This window comes from Daktulosphaira vitifoliae, unplaced genomic scaffold (assembly GCF_025091365.1).
Source record: "Daktulosphaira vitifoliae isolate Bord-2020 unplaced genomic scaffold, ASM2509136v1 Scaffold_5, whole genome shotgun sequence".
Taxonomy (NCBI): Eukaryota; Metazoa; Arthropoda; class Insecta; order Hemiptera; family Phylloxeridae; genus Daktulosphaira; species Daktulosphaira vitifoliae.
In genome coordinates, this window is record NW_026099576.1 from 4,649,619 (window position 1) to 4,669,845 (window position 20,227).

General features: G+C 23.3%; 2 protein-coding genes across 6 annotated transcripts in view; one reads left to right on the top strand and one right to left on the bottom strand.

Annotated features, from left to right (window-relative positions):
* Positions 1-20,227, top strand: part of LOC126906773 (uncharacterized) — a 63,521-nt gene that overhangs the window by 38,113 nt on the left and 5,181 nt on the right. For 4 of the 5 annotated variants that reach the window (XM_050687613.1, XM_050687610.1, XM_050687611.1 and 1 more), the window contains exons 5-6: positions 4,108-4,244; positions 6,285-6,497. In XM_050687613.1, the coding sequence (XP_050543570.1) occupies positions 4,108-4,244; positions 6,285-6,497 (350 nt within the window). Of the gene's footprint in view, positions 1-4,107; positions 4,245-6,284; positions 6,498-19,596; positions 19,719-20,227 lie in introns of all 5 variants that reach the window. The other variant, XM_050687614.1, reaches the window with a different exon arrangement.
* LOC126906774 (uncharacterized) lies at positions 11,466-13,389 on the bottom strand. Its single transcript, XM_050687616.1, has 2 exons — positions 12,724-13,389; positions 11,466-12,649 (listed from the first exon to the last, which is right to left on the bottom strand). Exons 1-2 carry the CDS (start codon positions 13,321-13,323, stop codon positions 12,599-12,601), a joined length of 651 nt encoding a protein of 216 aa, XP_050543573.1. The 5' UTR covers positions 13,324-13,389; the 3' UTR covers positions 11,466-12,598.

The following is a 20,227-nucleotide window of genomic DNA, read 5'->3' on the forward strand; positions in this document are numbered from 1 at the left end:
ATCTCGATAAGAATACACATATAAAATAAAACAATGATACCCAACTGAAAAAATACTTATAAATAAATTGAAATACTAGGATTCATAAATTCTAGTATAGTATACTATTGTAAAATAGATTTGAAAACAGATACAATTATTACATATATGTCTACAAGTAGCTAAATTGCCTAACTATAACGCCGTATTACTTTATATTATCAATTAAACATTTCATTTACATAATTAAATTCAGAGTATATTACGGTTTAAACCCAAATGTAATAACTTGAATTAAGATTATTTTGTCTGTTTTAGTATAAAATTCTTTAAAATTTATTTCTCCCACAATTTCAATAATTTTCAGCACAAATTATATCTTAAATGATTATTATAATATACATTTTAAGATATGAAAAAATTATAGCTAATATTATATATAATAACCAATATTTGTTAAAAATATTATATTTCAAACAAGTGCTATTATTTAATTTGAATTAGTTCAAAATTATGATTGATGTTCATTAATGTTAAATGGAAGTATAAAAATGCTGTATTTTTTCAATGACCCAACTGATCAGATTTAATCATATAGTAATAAACAAAATTATTTAATACATTCATCGTCTAAATGATGTGTATTTGCCAGAAACTTAAGAGTGATTATATATGACAAACTTTTCCTAAACATAACATGCTTGAAAAAAGTGATTAACGTTAATGAAAGACATTAAAAAAAAATTGTCATTTTCTAAAACATTGTAAAATCTTATATCTGTCGATAAATAATGTCTAGTTAAATTACTAAATAAGTTGATTTGAATTAAGTATTAATGAACTATCGAAGCGTATTCAACATATAGCTTGTAAACCTTTCTTTATAGTTGTATAAATTGTGAATTATTTAATTGTCATACATAAAATCTCAATATACCGACGTATTTCTCGTTAAATAATATAAGATTATAATATATGATTACTTAATACTTTTAAATAAAACAATACTAAAAAAGTATATAACATGAATCATTCTCCACAAAAAGTAAGTCGCCTAATAAGATATTAACAAAAAATATTAAAATTAATATTTTGAATCTAAAGAAATTCGATTATTTCGAGGAATGATCAACTATTATGAAATGTTTATAGCAGTTATAATATAATCTTATAGGTTATTTGTATTAATATATATTTGTACTCGTGTTAAAATATATTAACACGTTTAGGTCTATATATCTACTGAAATATTAAGTTTATGATCAATAAAACACTAATCATGATAAGTTATAAATAGAAACTGCATCCTAAAATATTAAATTATTATAGCTCTTATATTTAGACTAAAATACACAGATTAAATAAAATTTTTATGTTTTGTATCTGAATTAATCAATTTTAATCTAAGCATAGCCACCAGCTACTTAAATATATGACTCAATTAGAATTTTACTGACTTTCATACGATCAAAAATTATTTCCGAATAACCATAAAGTTTAACCACAATTGAATCAGCTTCAACGATTATTACTAAAAATCATTTACTTATACGCGTATATGAATCTTGTATATTACTCAAATAAAACTTTTTTTTATTTTAAATAAATTATATTTATTTCTTAATTATTTTTATATACTCCATAAAAAATACAAGTACAATAAAAGTCCATAAAAAATAAACAATATTATGAAAAATAAGTTTTTACTTTCAAAAGAAAAATAATCAATTATATAAATTTAATTAAATTGTAATTTTTTTTTCTTAAAATTTCAAAATTCAAGAAATTTATTATTATGTTTTAATAAAAATCGATAGTAATTTTTATAAAATTTTTGTGCGCAGACGCCTAAATCAAAAGTTCATTATGAAATTATTAAAACTTGTAATGCCTTGGTAGATATAATTTAGGTTTAAAAAAAAAATGTAGGTTAACATTTGATTTTTAAAAGAAACGATAAACAAACTTAAATTGCGAGTAGTTTGGGCGTGGAAAATGAAATTTTGCGATTTGACCATTAGAAACAAAATAAATAAACATTAAATATTCAGTTAAGCTAATTAAGTTAACATAATGACTACTCATGAATTTCATGAATTTTCCTTAAATTAAATTACACAAAGAGAATATACACGTAAACTTAATATAAAAAAGCTTTCAAATTAAATTACTCGATTACTGTTTCAGAGATGAAAATCATTTTACACTCAATTACGCAGTAACTTTGTACGGTTAAAAAATGGAATTTTATGATTAATCATATATTTTTGACGCGTATTAATATTCGTTATTACATGACACATTTAATATTTTATGTTTCAAAATTCATTTATCTGGTTTAACAATAAATCTACTTATTTTTATAAATATGTTTAATGTAACTAGCAAGGCTTACTAAAATAGTTTCAGTTTTGCTAGTTATTAGTTAATCTATATCAAACTTTTTTTTAGTATATGTTGTGAAAAAATATTTACAGAAACCAATAATAACAAACTTATAATTTTACTTTAAAAAATTTAAATTTTAGGTTTGATTATGGTGTTATAACACTTTTAGTTTCTTTAATTACTAACCTAACAAGATCATGAAAAAAATTCGATATAGATCAACTAACATACTAAACATGTTGAAAATGTTCGTAAATCCAAAATTATTTCAGTTCCTAGCTCTGATTATTAGTTACTATGTCTTTAATAGCAATAAATTATAAAAAAAAGTATCTCTTTATATTATAAGTTTTAATTATTTTATTTATTTGGTTTACCAGCGGCTATAAATACAAAATTTCCCCATATCAAAAGATGTTTAATAAAACAATTGCTATAAACTTATTGTTGTTGGCTGCACTGAAAATTAATAAAACACATTTAAAATAATAAAAATTACATTTTTTTAGAATTTTAAATGCTTAAACATTTTTTTCCTACTATAGAAATCTAAAGAAAAAGTTTCAGCGAGTATACTTATGATTAAAATACACTCATTAATACATTTTCCATCACTTTAGAACTATGTTATGTCAATTAGATATAACTTACATTGAAAATGCATTACTAGAATAATTTAGATCTGAAAGGTTTCATTAGTATCAGTTATCGTTAGCATCAAGTGTAATTTTAATTATTTAAATTGTTATGATAATAAATGTCATATAGAAACACGTTATATTTCAAAGTAGCTTACCTACTATCGACATAGTTAAAATTCTCAAAATAATTATGATTTATGCTAAAATTAAAATATATTATCAATAAGTCAAAGATAACTTTTTACGTGCAGATTATATGAACTTACAATGTAGTTGTAGTAAAACGTAAATGGACAAGTTTCCAAAATTGTTTTAAACTTGTTTTTAGTTCATAATATAATTAGTACAATGTTTATTTTAATTTAACCTTTGATTCAATTTTTATTTAGAAGATTATGCAACTTCATTATGTTACATTAATTAAACTAGTGGGTATTTTACTAATTTTTATAAAAGTTCGTTGAATTATTTCCAGAATATTTACTAACTCGTTAATATGTTAATAACATTTATATTTTTAAATTTATAATGAAAATAAAATTTATAAAAACTTAATTATAAACTAATTAATTTAAAATCAACTAAAAATATTACCATTTGCCAAATTTAAATTAATTTATAGTATTGTCTTATTTTAACATTTTGTTTAAATTAAAAATTAGCCATTTATTTTAACTTAATGTTCTTATTACATGTTAAAATACTACATAATAATTGGGAAAATCTCAACATCAGTATTTCTATATCTTTTATTTTAAGTTTGTTAAGTAGGGTCACATCACCAGTGATTAAACACCACTGAGCTTTTAACTAAAAAATCATCTAATCTGATTGTTATAAATTGTTGCTAGTAATTTTTATAAAAATGAAAGTATCTAAATTAAGTTCTACTGCAATATCACAATTTTTGATAGAATATCCTAAATTTTTATTCACAGAAAAATACCCATTTTTAACATTTAATAATGAATTAAAATTTTTATCCTATTTAAATATAAATATACTTTAATTATTTTAATAGAGAATTTTCCAGCGAACAAATAATTATTCACATAATGAGTGTTTTTTTTCAATTAATAAATAAACAATATATTTTTAGAAAAAGGAGTGTCTTGGCCAGACTCTCAACAATCTTCGATGAATTCAAGTGACGTTAGTATTTCTTCTCCAGACATTGTTGGTGGTTCTGCTCATACCATAACTCCGGAAGATGCTACATCCGCTCCTTATATTCAAGTAATAATTGTTTTTTTTTAATATTTTATATATGTATCCTGTAAACGATAATCTTTACAGTAATATACATAAAAACTTGATATTTTTTATTTGTCATACAGGTAATTGTTTAACTATGACTCAAGAAATATTTTTAAAAATGTAAAATTTTATAAATATCTATATATAATTTAATAGTATCTTACGTTCTATAATTAAATACGACCGACGGCCAACCATAAAAAATAAACCGGAAATTATATGAAATAAAAAGAGACACAGTAAAAGAACCCGTGACTCAAAGCATCGTAGAAACAAACCTTACCAACCTGCCACTAAGCTACCGCACACTTATGTTTCAGTCCCAATATACTTCCATACACATAAAAATAAACATCAACATATACATAAACATTGTATGTTGATAACACGATGATGTGTGAATGAAGGAAACACGGTACCGTGTCATTTTCAAAAAGAAATTTGTTTCCCCCTCTTTCTTCCATAAAAATTTGTTATAAACCCGTAGGTCATTAATTAGATGATTTATTATCAAATAATCAAGCTGAATAAGTTGTAAGTGATGGTCTTAAAAACTAATTAATAATTGAAAAATCAAGAATTCTTAATTTTTTAATAGGTTACCACACTACAAAAATATTTAGGTGTAACTATATTATTTTTTAATCAAAATTATTTTAATAAAAGAAAAATAAATGAACTCTTGTATATAATGTACCTACGACTGTAAATTATTGTACAAATACTTTAGTAAGTAAAATTAATACAAATTACTTACGTGATAAAAAATTATAATGGCTGAATTAATCATTAGATTCATAATTAGCAGATATATGTTTAAATTGAATGTAAACATTTCTAAAAAACGATTAAAATTATAAGTTTTAGAATATTATAGTAAAATTAGTGTGAGTAAAACATGTGATATATGGTAACAGCGGCTATCACTATGATCTGCATGGCGGGTTGGTCATGAATTTAAAAATGGAAAAACCCAAACGTGTAAACGACCTGATACACAGTAATAACTTGTTCTTTACCACCCTCAGTGAATGAAGAACATTTTAACTGTGATCTGTAATTAGAACTGTGCATATAATTTTTTCATAACTGTGAGATTTTAAACATAGGCCATCTTATGCACTCAGACCATATTTTTATTTGCATCCTATATTTGTATGGAAAAACTTGTTTTTTTTTTTTATACGGTTGTTGAACGGAAAACATTTTAACTATGGTCGGTACAGAGAACCGTGCATATATTTTTTTTTATTACGGTAAGAAATTGCACATAAGCATAAGAAAAGAAACAAAAAACATTTTTTTTCAATATTTAATTTATTTTGCAAGTAATTCAGTGAGATATGATAAATCGATTACTCTGTATTTAATAAAATATTTTACTAAAATAACTTTTTTGATTTTAATCACTCAACATTAACTTGTTTATTCGTAAAAAAATGATTACTTACTTCCAAAAGTAATTACAATATATTAATTTAAATAGATTACAATCTACAAAGAATACATCATCTATAATGCAGATGATGCATATTAAAAATACTAAAAATTTTCAATCGAAATAATTGTAGATTAAAATTTATTTTGCATAGTTTAATACTTTAAAAAGTGTTTTATTACCAAGAATCTTATCAGTTTTATAACTAATGTTTATCTAGAAGATGAAATCACTACATATAATTTTATAAATAAATATCTCATGATACATCTAAGAAAATTAAGAAATTACAATCATTTAGATCCTATAACAGATAAAAGTTTATCGACATTAATTATTTTAAATAGAGATAGACAGGTCTAGTCTATAAAACGAAAGTGCTGGACACGCACCGTTACTCGTTTCATACTCTGCCACGAAGGTTTTAACTTATTGGCTATAGAATTAATTGAATTCGCTGTTCCTCTCTCTCTCACAACCTAACCAATAATAACAAAATCAAACAATTTTAATATTATTTCTTAATATTATTTTAATATATTGATAGGAGAAAATGATTATAAAAAAAATTTTAATTACAGGTACGAGGTATTGAAATTACTATAGTGGTGTTAGTTTTAATGGTATGGGTAGGTGCAATTATTATGTTCTTCAACCGGTGGGGTAAAATCAGAATGCTCATACCATACCAACCCGATTATAAGGATACACAACTTAAAGTTCCAGGAACGGGAGCTTGCAATACAACTACCTCGTGCCAAAATCAAACGGGTACCGGTTTTTGCTGTTCTCAGGTGAGTGATGATTGACCAATCTAACCATATTATAACTGTCTTGGATATTGTTATTCCAGCAGTAAACGTTCCTTGTTTTCTGGATTGTTTGATGCACGTATAAGTGTGATAAATGAATTTCCCCGTTTTTATTTATCTTTTATTCAATTTGTCAACATAATGATCATAATTGTGTATGCAAACACAAACAATATGCGGGTCTCCTTTTGTACGGTGTCATGAGTTTAAATTATACTCGCTGTATATATTATTAGTCACCAGAGAAACAAGAATTGTGGTATTTATTATGCGAAAATAAATAGTATTCACACTTATGATATTTATATACAGAGTGAGTCACAAAGATATGATAAATCCAAAATAACTTTTGATTCAGTTACCATTTTGTTAAAAACCTATGTTTTTATAATTATTGCCATCTTATACTACGTTCAAAACATATTTTTAATTATTTGTCGTTAGTAAGAAAAACATACAATTTCTTTAGGTTTTTCAACATTTCCAAATAGCCATTATTTAACTTTTTTCTTGCAAACAATTTTGATAGGTCGATTACATTTTTCTGGCTTCTTGTCTATAGACTAAATCGTAATTAAATGATGTAAATCGTTACNGTTTTTCAACATTTCCAAATAGCCATTATTTAACTTTTTTCTGGCAAACAATTTTGATAGGTCGATTACATTTTTCTGGCTTCTTGTCTATAGACTAAATCGTAATTAAATGATGTAAATCGTTACATAAAAAAATGTTCCCGTTGGAATATTTATATTCTGAATGAGTTACAACGTTTTTAATATATACCTGGACAATTATTTTATTTTTATTTGTACTAAAGGATAATTGATTACTAATATAATCTAACATAGGTATAATTAGGTTTCCCTAATTATACCTATGTTTTAAGTTCTCCTAAATTCATTTATAATCAAACATTAAAATTAAAATTTTTGATTTTTTTTATGTAATATAATAACTTTGTAATCAGTTTTTTTTTAATATGTTAGAAATATAAATATACGATATAATTTTTTAGCTTCGATGCGAAGCTGATGAGGTATTAATTTTACTATGATGTGTTTTTTTTTTTTTTATGTCTGTTACCACTTTTTATCAGCTCTCACTGAACGGATTTCTTTCAACGATACGTCAAAATATCACAAATCGTATCTAGTCGAAGACATTATCCTCAAAAATTGAAAAAATTTCCCTCGTTCCCCGTAAATAGGGGAAACCTCCAAAAAAATTACAAATTTAAAAATCGCTAATTTTCAGAATTTTTTCAATTTTTTTTACTTAAAACTGCCATAACTTTTTCAAAAATGAACAAATCAACATACTTTTTTTTTAAATCGGACCATTTCCCTTAATACAGGGGGGGTTCAAAACATAAAAATGCATATAGAAAGTAGAACTTTTTCAACTTAATTTTTGAAAGTTTTCCAGAAAGTTTGACACTTTTATATATATTTTAAATTAAAGCTTATGTAATATACTTTAATATAAAAAAAAAAATGTTGGACTTTATTTTGTCTTCATGGTGAAAATAGCTACCGTATTCAAAAATATGCTATTTTTGTGTTAAAATTCTTGGTTTTGTATTTTATTTTATTATAAGGGGATTACACTGATTTTCATAAATATTATATCAATCTAATTGACATAGTATAAAATATTAAACATATTTAAATTTTTTTGTTTCTTTGAAGCCGAGAAAAATAACTTTAAAATTTGAACTAGCTAAATTTCCATTTTTATTAAGTGACGAATGAGACGTACGGTTTCTAAGACGGTAACACTTGGGTCTTTCACGTCTGTGGCACTGAATTTTTTCTTAATTCTTTTTGAGTTAGAAAAAAATGTTAAACTCATTTGTTTTTTATCTCATTTAGATTCAATAACCTCAATAAATATCAAGGGTCCCATTACTGTAGTCTCCCTTTTCGTTTTTGAAAAATTTTTTTTTTTTTTAATTAAACACTATCTACAGATTTGCATCGAAGCGTTTTTTATGATAGTGATTTTAATAACTGTCAGATATCATCTATACTGGACCCAACTATGCCAAGACCCCACTTTGCTGGTTTTTTTTTAATCTACAATTTTGAGTTAATCATTGAGTATATTAATACATTCAAATAATATTTTTGATTATAATGAATTTTTTACACATAATATTGGCAATGCTTATGCTTAAATTTTACTTATATTTTCACTCAGATTAAAATTAATCACATAAGAACTAAATTAGGACTTGAATGTAAAAATAAGTGATTACGTTTACAAAAATGTCTAATATACACTCAACATTTTATTACGAATTAAGTGGGTCATACATTTTTATGTAAAATTTATTTCAAATTGCATATATAAAATATGATTATATTCGTTACAATAGGATTTCAACTATCTATGATATTCCATTTGCCTAAAAAGTCTATCAATCCATGCATAATAGAGTATATTCACTAATAAATACTTTTTAAAAATTATAATAAATAACAGTTGTTAGTTCAATTTCATTTGTCTTCAAACCATAAGATAAAAAAAGCACCAAAATCATTGTTTTTTTCTAGTTATTTCACAATAAGGAATTTTTGTAAAATTAAGAATAACCTGTTGGTAATTAGTAACTTGCAGTTATAGATTGTTCATTCATATTTATACAATTATATGATCAATATTGTTCTATTTTACCTTGACATGAACATGACAGAAAATATTATCAACTATGTGAAAATGGAATATTAAAAACAATAACTAAATAAACAATATACGCAAAATTGCTTTATGTGAAATATACAAAAATCAATCATAGTTCCAAAAGTTGAAAATTAATTTTATATATACTTCCTACGTACAAACGTTTGACATTATAGAACAATTTAATATTTTGTTTATTTAAAACGAATATTTAACTTTTTGCACAAATATTCGTAGCGACATTGTTTTATTAACATCAATGAGTAAATTCTATTCTTGACTGAAACGATAAAAAAATGTGTAGTACCGTTGTGTTTTACATAAACTTGATTAATTGTGTATTTTAAATGTTAACATTATAGTTAAATATGTAAAAAAATCATATATTTAAAAAATTTTACATGTGATTTAAGAGTAAAAAAAACATGTGCTCATAGACGCAAATTCAGAAGAGACTAAAGAACTTTATACTCCTTATAAAATATGTATAGCTCTACAACTACAAATTATTTATGATAATTATTAAACTTTGCAGTGTTAATTAATTTTTTTTAAGGGCGTTTATTTAACATTTCCAATACTTCCTAACTTAAAAGAAAAGACAATATAAACATTCAATTTATTCTAAAAGTATTTTTTATGACTAAAATTATGTCGGCACTAAGGTTGACATGTTTATAACTTGATTGTAACTATTTAAAAACAGAAATTAAAAAATCAAAGTTCTAAAATTAGATATTATAAAATAACATTTAAAGTAGCTATAAATTAAACAAAATAGTCTTATGAATTTTCTCTATAGTTATTCTAAAAGACAAATTAGATATAATTGTTTAAAGCTTCATTAATTAATTAATGTAATAAAACAGCATTTTTCTTTGGTACAATTTGAATGTGAACAAAACAAACATAAAATTTTTAATCAATGAGAATTGTTAAAATAAACAGGGGATTATATTTATGAAATAATTCTACATAACACAATAAATCAAAAAACAATTGTTATTAAATGATCAAATAAGTATCTATTAACTATTGAAGACATTCAGTTGAAACGATGCACACTCAAAGGATGGACACAAGAATCACAGACATAAAGCGATTCTGTGCTATATAAGTCAACTTTTTTTTTTTTGGAAATTATACGTTTACTAAAATTATTCCATTATATAAAAAATAAGTTGTGTGAAATTGAGTCATTTTAACGTGTACCGCATAGGGTTGAATGTTGAACTTTAGAGATAGTTTTTCAGTTTTAGTGGATTATCCTAAAAACTATGCTGTTTAAAAAAAAAAAATGTACAATTAAACATTTACTATAAAAAATGTTATTAGAAATATGTCGTATCTGTGTTATTTAGACATAAAAATAATTTTTGTAAACATTTATATAAAAATTTTTTTTTTGATTATTTAAATATTTCTGACGAGCTCTATTCAATATAAGAAAATGTTTCATGTAATAGCTCATTATAATTTAATATTTTATACTTTTAATTTTATTATTATTTTTACTAAACGTATTTAAAAATTTAGAGTATTAATATGGGAATGAACAATTATTTGTACGAAATATTTCTCATTAAAAAAATGTAATTTCTTCAGTTTCCTAAGAATTCTGTTAAAAAAATTTTTTACTTAAATCTGTTATAGCTATTTTAAAAACAGATGCAACAATTTTTTTTCATATGTAATTTAATTATTTCCTTTTCATTAAGTATATTAATTTTTTTTATTTGACTCTTTACAGAAAGATTTAAAATAGAAACTTTTGCACGACATTTTTGACTTTTTAAAAAATATTTTAAGTGTTACTTAAAAATATTATTGCAGCTTTTAATGTTAATCCATTAAGCATATTTAAAGGAAAAGACTTCTTTCATATTTCCAAGAAAAATGTTCTAACTTCCAATAGCATATGAAAAATTAAAATTTTAATTTCATAAATGAAATTATTAATTAATGAGGGTCAAGATAATTAAACTTTTTTTTTTTTTTTGGTAAATACATACTTATAATTTTGATATACTTTTACCATAGATAACAATATATACAACTACATTGTTGAACTAACAAAGTGCAGATGTATTTAAATGGCCTAAGTAGTTCTCGATCACTTTTGTCTTATTCATTTTGTCAATAACTTAACTTAATTTTTTAAAGACTCATCTATGACCAAGTCATAGATGATTATCAGTCTCACTTAGATAACCTACTAACCAACTGTACTAGAATTCATATCAAACGTATTGTATATTATACATAACTTATATTTACTAAACATTTAAAATATAACTTTACTTTGTCATTTACATAAACAATAGTCAAACTTTATTGCATAATCTCTCACTGGTAACATAGACACAAGATTGTGTGTGTCTCTTTCAGATAATTAAAGATCATTTAAAAGGATAGGGACAATATTTGGGCAGACGTTCAGTGGCTTCCAATTCTTGGTTTTAATCAAGATATTAATACCTAGGTATTAAACGACCCTTAACACTAAGTTAGTTCAACTTATTACAAGCAAATTATTTTATGTAAAGAAATTTCATATACAATAAACGAAAAAAAAATAACACGTCTAATTTCAATTTTATTTTAATATCCTATCTTACTTTTCTTGTCGAATGAGACTTTAAATTTCAAATACATTTTATTCGTGATATATTTTCTCAACTACAACAATATAACATTTTTTTTATGAATTTATTCACGTTCAAGTCAAAACCTTACGACCTAAAACTACAATATTATATTTTTTACAAAAAATGTATGAGTGAATTAAAAACACATGGACATATGTGTTTATTTAAATTATTTTCCAAAAATTTGTCATTGTGTAGTCAATAAATTATTTAAAAAATTCGCAAACATACTAAATTTTTTTTTTTTAATAAAAGGTCATCTTATGCCGCTCTTGCCCAACTATCAATATTATTAACAATAAATTTTTATTTTTTTGCTTTATTTATTTGATAATATGTTTTACATACACATATGACTTTTATATGGAAGTATTTATTATGTGTTAAGTATATGACAAGGTAAATAAAAAATAAATTTGTACACCAACATAAAGTAATTATAAAAAGAAACATAATTATAACTATTAATTTTGACATTTTAGATATTCAAAAAAGATCTTTAATCACATAAAATTAATTGAGTATAAATAAAAAAGCGACTAAAAAATATTTTAATATACGTACTAAAGTTATAATTTTAAAATAGTGTTACATTCTCTTGAATAGGAAATTATATTTTCATTTCCTCTAGTTAAATAAAAATTATATTTCAAAGAATCTTTTATAACTGAATCTATCTTTTCACCCAAAAAGATAGCATATTCATTAGGTTGACGATTTAGACTTTTAAATTCTTTTTTATAATTTGATTCAGTAGGCATCATTTTTAAAAATTTGCAATTTTTTCTGGCAGGTTGGAGCCTGTTAACAAACAAATTACCTATAGAATTTTTATACTTCATTATATTTTCGTTAAATACATGATTGTTAATCACATTATCTATTAATTTCATGAAATTATTTATAACCATTCCGAATTCACGTGATAAGAATTTATAATTATCAATCAAATTAGATATAAATTTAAGTAAACTTTCATTTTTTTCCTTTAATAATTCACGGATTTGTATCATATTTCCAAAATTATTCAATTCACTATTAAAATATTCATTAATTAAGAATATCAAGAGACGATTGATTAATCTGATTTGTTCGAGGTATTTACACTTCAGAAAACTAGTTATCATCTCTCGTTTTTCTAAGAAATTATAATCATTTAGTCCCAAATAACGTGTTACAATTTTTTTGCCGTAAGTTTTGAATTCCTTTTTTTCTTCTTCATTTACTTCTATTTCTTCAATAGGACTTCTTAAAACTACAATATATTTTTTATATAAATCTTTATGAAAAAGATCCTCAAAATAATATTCAATTTTATCTTTTAAAATTACAATGTAGTTAAAATCGTTTACATAAAGTTGTTCAGCGATATTATTAAGATTTGTAACTTTTATTGAGCTATCAGATAAAACAAAGTTATGTGGAAGAAATAAAAAAAACACGGTAATAACGACAATAAAATTATTTAAATGCATTTTTACTCTTTATAGTAGTGAAACCTTATACTTAAATAACTTATTACTAAGCTGTTAAACAATTAAATTCTGCTTTGCAAAAAAGTATAATATGTCTGTTTTTTATATTAATTTATATTTTCCACTTTATTTATTTTTAAAACATTATTTTTTTAAGTATTATTAGTTTTAAAAACATCACAATAAATTACTAAAAGAGTAAATAATTTAAAAATGCACGCATTTATTTACTGGGTCGATTATTTACTGTTAGTTCACTTCAAAAGAATATTTTTTTAACTATTTCCCTTCATTTAAAATCTAATTTATAAATATTAATTTAAATCTAATAAAAATTTTAACTCAAAATGCTACATAATTATTATATAGGTGGCCCAGCATTCACTGACATCTTACATAACTTTTGATTCAGTTAATTTTTTTTTTTTAATAGTTAATATAATTGAGTGCTATAATAATAATTTAGTCAATATTATTTTTATAATTAAATTTAAACAAATTTACGAAAAATGTTTAAAAAAATTAAAAATAGTCATTTCTTAGAATAGAGCTAAAAAAATAATTTGGTAAACAAAATTCTCATAATGTTTGGTAGTCAATTTTCTGTAACATTTTAAATTTCGTAAATATTTGAATTTTTCTGTATTTAGTCTACGATATCAAACGCTGGCTATATTACATAAAAAAGGACAGAAATAAACACCCATCTTTTCACACTAAATATGATATGTGTATGGATTTTTCCATGAATATTATTAACATCCCAATGACTGGCTTTAGTTCAAATAAAAACACGAACAATATCTATTATTTAATAATATCTCTAAAGAGATAAAACTAATTATCTTACTTTTCTTCTGTCCATGTCTCAACACGTATTTGTATAATAACACGTATTATTTTCAATGTTTAATACCGCAAAATAACACATGTAAATTCAAATTTTCACAAACTTAAAAACGATACAGACTATTTACGACTAAATATTAATAAGATATTTTTTTATCGAAATTTTTCTTAAAAACTACTCTACAAAATAGCTATCTTGGATTTTTATTTACATTTTACTTAAAATTAAAAAATAATTATTATTTTTAATAAAATGTAAAAATACAAATTATTGTTATACAATTATAGACCTAACGTATAACTGTTATTAAAAAAAAAAAAATCAGTAAAAAATATTAACTAGATCAAAAGTTATCAAAAGTTGTCAGTAAATGGTGGTCACTCAGCATAAAAAAAAAGTGAGTACACTGATTTTATGAACAACGTTACCATCATTAGCATTAAAGATATACTGACAACCCGACCGAAATATATTCTCTTCTAAACCTCTAGTTACGTTATCAGTAATTGATTTTATCACCTTTTTTATTGTCACATTTTGTCAGTTTACACAAGTTTAATAATATATTTTTCAGATCACTTTTAATTAAATTATTCTTATTTTTAAACATTTCTATTTCCTCTCTTTGTAATTATTGTAATTTATTTACAAATATTTTACTTGAATATTCAATTTTAAACAATTACTTCTTTTTAAAAATGATCAATTTTTATTATATTTACCTTCAAATATGCCATCAAAATATGTTTAAAATAAATAATTTTACTAAGTATGTTTTGATTTTTAAAAATAATTTAAATAGTAGGATATAAAAAATATACAATCATCAAACATATAAGAGACCTCATTCAAAGGCTTATGTAAGGGTAACGTTACCCAACAATATATGTAATATACATTGGTTATTGAAGTTATTTCCGGTATATTTTTGGAGTATGGCTATTAAATTATTAGCATAAAATAACTGATTATAATGAAAGTAATGCTTATAATAATTATATAATCTACCCAAAGTATTACATACATTATATTATCTTTTTCTACCATTTTATATCCCTAAATATTACTCTTTATCAATTTATAATTTCCTATGTATGCATTTGAGTAGCTATCAAAAAGTGGCTCTTTCTTTTTACGCTACCCCTTAATTTATTTTAATGGTCAAAAAAATGAGCTGTACAAATGTTGGAAACGATCCGTTAAGGTTAAGTTGAGTTGAAGAGGCAAATTTCATAGAAATAACTGATCTATGTCTCATAACTTTTTTTTTAATTAACTTAGAATTATGAAAATAAAACTCAAATAAAGAAAATTTTACAAGAAATTCAAATATAATAACTTCAATGTTGTTTTCTTAATAAATAGCCCACAAAAACACTACATTCAGTAAAAAACATGTAAAAGTCTTAAAATTATGTTATAACTGACTTTGTTTATTTTTACTTATTTATTTTCATTTTATTCTTTGGAAAACGCTAATTCGTTAAAAAAAAAATTCTAAAAGTTTAATTTTTTATGCCAAGTACGATAATTATACTAGATTTGTTATTAAAATTAAATTACAAAATATTTTTTGTTAATGTACTTTTTTTATAATTAGGAAATTTTCCGGATAATCACTTACTATGTGTAATACGTATTGTTTCTGTTCTTCATTTGTAGTTAATATATTGTTGGAGTCTTCGATTAATTTAATACCACGCTCAGCTGTATTATAAACGACTCGTAATTTGCTTATAGTATTTAAAGCATTTATGTAACTATTGTTGGCACTCTAAAATGATGGATCAATTTTCAAAAAATCAGTGTTCAGATTAAATAGTTTTAAAAAATTTTAAGTTTTTTGGATACAAAATAATCAATATCCTTTTTTACAAAATCGGCTATATCGGATTGGTTTAATTTCAGACATTTTGTTGTCTGACTTGACGTTGAATTAAGTTGAGCGATCATTTTTCTTTTAATATTAACATCTATTTTATTATCAAAAAATTCCAACCATATGGATTGTGGACTTAATTCGTAAGTACAATAAGTGATTTACAACTTTAGCAATGCGTGATATTTCACTGTCTATTAATCTATAATTGTATAATTTTTTAACAAAATTCAAATCATTATATGGTGCTGCAACCACCGAAGTTGCTGTAAACCATGATTCAATATAAACTAGTACCAAAATCAAACAACATCGCGTAATCCTTGTGTTTTTCTGCTAGTGTAAGTTAAAATTTCTCTCTAAATATATATATTTTGAGTCTATAAATGGCCTTGGCCATCCATCAAACATGATGAATAACACCTGGCTTATGAAAAATGGATTATGTTGACTCTTTACACCGAAAAAAATTAAAGTTAACTCGAGGAATACTTTAAAGTCATCTTTGGGTTGTACTATATTTAAATTATTTTCTACAAAAAATATCTTCTAAAGTTCTGGTTCTATAATTTCTTTAATATTACTATCAAAATTATAGTTTAAAATTTTTTAAAATTTAAAAAAAAAAAATATATAAATTAAATTATATATATTTATATATAGACGTTACGTCTATATCTCAATAATTTCTAAAAAAAAATTATTTTTAGTTTAACCTGAATTTAACAATGAATTATTAGAATTACAATCAATTTTTATTATAAGCTCAATTGAGTAAATCTTTTTAAATACTTTTTAATTGTTTCTTTTTAGTTAAAGTAAATCATTAATTTCTGAATATTTCAACTGTAGAATCTTTTTAAACACCAAAAGTTACTTAGAAATGATTACTATGATTTCTATTTAAGTGACCTATTACAATAAAAATACAAAATAATATTGAGATTTAGTAATAAATTTACTATAAATAGTAATTATAAAAATTCCTGACCGCATATTAATCTTAACAATACCATTTTTTTATTCTCATAAAATTTTATACTTAATGATGTCAATTTCAAACTTGCAAGTTGAGCTAAAAGTCATGGTAATAACTTTTAACTGTTTTTATATTTTAATACTCGTGTTAAACAAGTTAATAATAATATAAAAAAATTTGAGATTGTGATGATGGAAAAAATCTAATTGCAGATTTAAAATCAACTAAAAAAGTGGGTTTAGAAAAGTATAATTTTGACTCTGATAAAAATTCCTTGTAGACCATTTATTCATAATTAACAATAAATGAAAAGTTTTGTATCAAGCCCTTCAATTTTTATACGCGTTTTCCATAGAAGTAACAACCACTCTATAATTTTATAATTTCTCCGTAAAAATTAAAATACTAAATTATTGAATATCAATTTCATACTACGTTGAATTGCTATAATAGATATTTTTTTATATATTATACTTATAAATCATAGAAATGTCAATAAGAAATAATGAAGGAAATATGAGCTGATTTTGCTTTTGGAATAATCCACCAATTTCTTAAAATTAAAAATTATTTACAGTTTTGCATTGATGCGATTATTATGATAGTGATTTTAATCACTATCAAAGATCATCTATATTTGTCTCAACTAAGCCACTCCACACTGTGCTGCGGCCCCACTATGTAACCGTTTTTTTAAATATAATATGCAAGTTTCGTTTTTCTGTACAACGAAATTTTATTAAATCAGATATTATTGATCGTGTTAATAACATAAGTAAGGAGACAATGAGTGCATATGCAATTCCGGAAGTCTGTCATCTACACACTGGAAACAAATAAAAATATTATACTATCGAAAAGACATAATCATCAGAAAACCAAAGTTTGAAACAGCATATTGTTAACACACTTCAATTGTCATTAATACAAAAACTTTATTTAATGTGAATGGTGTGTTAAATTATAAAGTAAAACTGTTGTTCATGTGTTTAAAAATAAATATATATTCAAAATTTTCAGAATTTTAATTATTCTTGAAGATATTTAAGTTATTTTAACAACCGACCAATTATTTGATTTTTCTGTATGGTTCTTTATTTTAATATAAATATAATTTTAATATATAAAATGTGTCGATTGTTAAATCAATTATTTTATTTAAAATAAATCCATAGTCTGTAGGTTCTATAAATTAATTTTCGTCTTGTTTATTCAAGTGTGAACATATTCCCTTACAGTTCTGTTCTTTCAATATTAATTATGTATATTTGCATATATTCCTAGTATAAACTTAAGTTGTTATCGATCCATTAAAATTTTTAGTAAAAAAAAATTACAAAACATCCATCTTAAAACTTTGATAATATTAAATCATAAAAACAATTATTTTAAATTTTCTTATTGGGGACAATAATAAATATATGCTTTTAACATAGTCCAAAACTATAAAAATTATTAATTTTATAAAATTATTGTATTATAAGTAATACAAAATATTCTCTGAATCAAAAGTTATTAAAAATGTCAAAAAATGATATCAAATATTTTTACAGACTAAATATACTGAAGATTCTAAATATTAAATTAAATCTAACTCTTGATATTAATCATAGTGACATGATAAAATTTATTTTTAATCATATTGTTCTAATATGATGAAAAACATGTATAATTTATGATTTACAATTATATAAACTTCTATAAAACTTAATTTGTTACCTCATTAAGAATATTTTGATACAAATTTACATTTAATTTTCATCATTTTTGGAGGGCTACGACAGAATTAAGGAATTAAGGATCTAAACCTTCTTTAGATTGCGTCTATGGTAAAAATAATTAAACTCGTGTCTTTGGTAATAATATCACTAATCGAAAAGTACTATCATCATATCTACACTTTAAGAAAATTGTTTCTTCTACATAAATTTCTATAAAATCTATATTTTACGTTATAATAATTTCTGTACGATTCATTAGTAATTATTAACAGCCAAAAGTATATTTAAATATTCTACAAATTTCATTCTATAACCTGAAACTATTTCCATTGTAGAAATAAACGGAATTTAAATTTAACAAAAGTCTGATGAAACTACAAACGAAAAAGAATTAACCATTCGCTCTTTTGCAATTAGATAACCCAAATAATCTACCTGGTGACTAAAATTTAAATTTAAACTCGTGATTTATAAATCATATTTTTATCGAGAGTGAAAAATATCTTAGTTTTAAGGGTAACTAAAAAGAAAATCAAAGAATCTACCTCATTTTAAAGTTAGTACATTTGCCTACGTAGATCTAGTACTGAATACTTATAACTATATTATTAATAAATTCACTATGATCTATGATTTATAGAAATTAACAGTTCGATTTCTTTTAATAATATTTATATATGTATGAATAACGTAAGACAAATAATTAACTAAAAGAAATTAGAATGTGCATGAAATCTGCCTCTTATGAAGACAATAGTGGTGGATTTTCCGTGCATGAATATTTTAAAAAAATGTGTTCCTATTTCCCCTTCATTTTTTTGTTTTATTACATACCAAACAACAGCAAGGCAGTTGCTGCATCTTGGACCATTGTTTCAAATATTCACCTCCGTCACCCGAAGTACATCCCAGGGACTGCACGTGTCGGTTCGCTTTGCTGCATAAGGCGCCGTCGTCCGAATAATCGTTAAGTATATTTACAGAAATGGTATTTATCGACCTTACCAAATATGTATAATAATTATAACTTAAGCAATAATGGTTTGCTGCTTTAGTTTTTATTTTTCGCAACTCATAGTTGATATTTATATTATAGATTTTTAATGTACATATCATATTATAAGATGCAATGTTGCACTGTGTTTTGTCGCACGATTTTCTCACCGATCAAATAAAAATTTAAGGAATTTAAAAATAATATTTATTTTTTAGTAATACTTAGCCCAACAACACACTATGCTTCTCAACAATTAAATATATAGCCAAATTCGTTGCTGATACTTTTTTTACTGATATCTTATTAGTAATAACTTTGTCAAAACCTTATTTAAATTCATATTACGTCAGAGACTTATTTAGAGGTAGACAAAGCGTACCCTAAGTGTTAAAATGTTAGGGACATTTTTGGTATTTATCGTTTTCCCTTAACAACTCGTAAAATTTCGTAATACACCACCTCTATTGTGTTTTAAAAG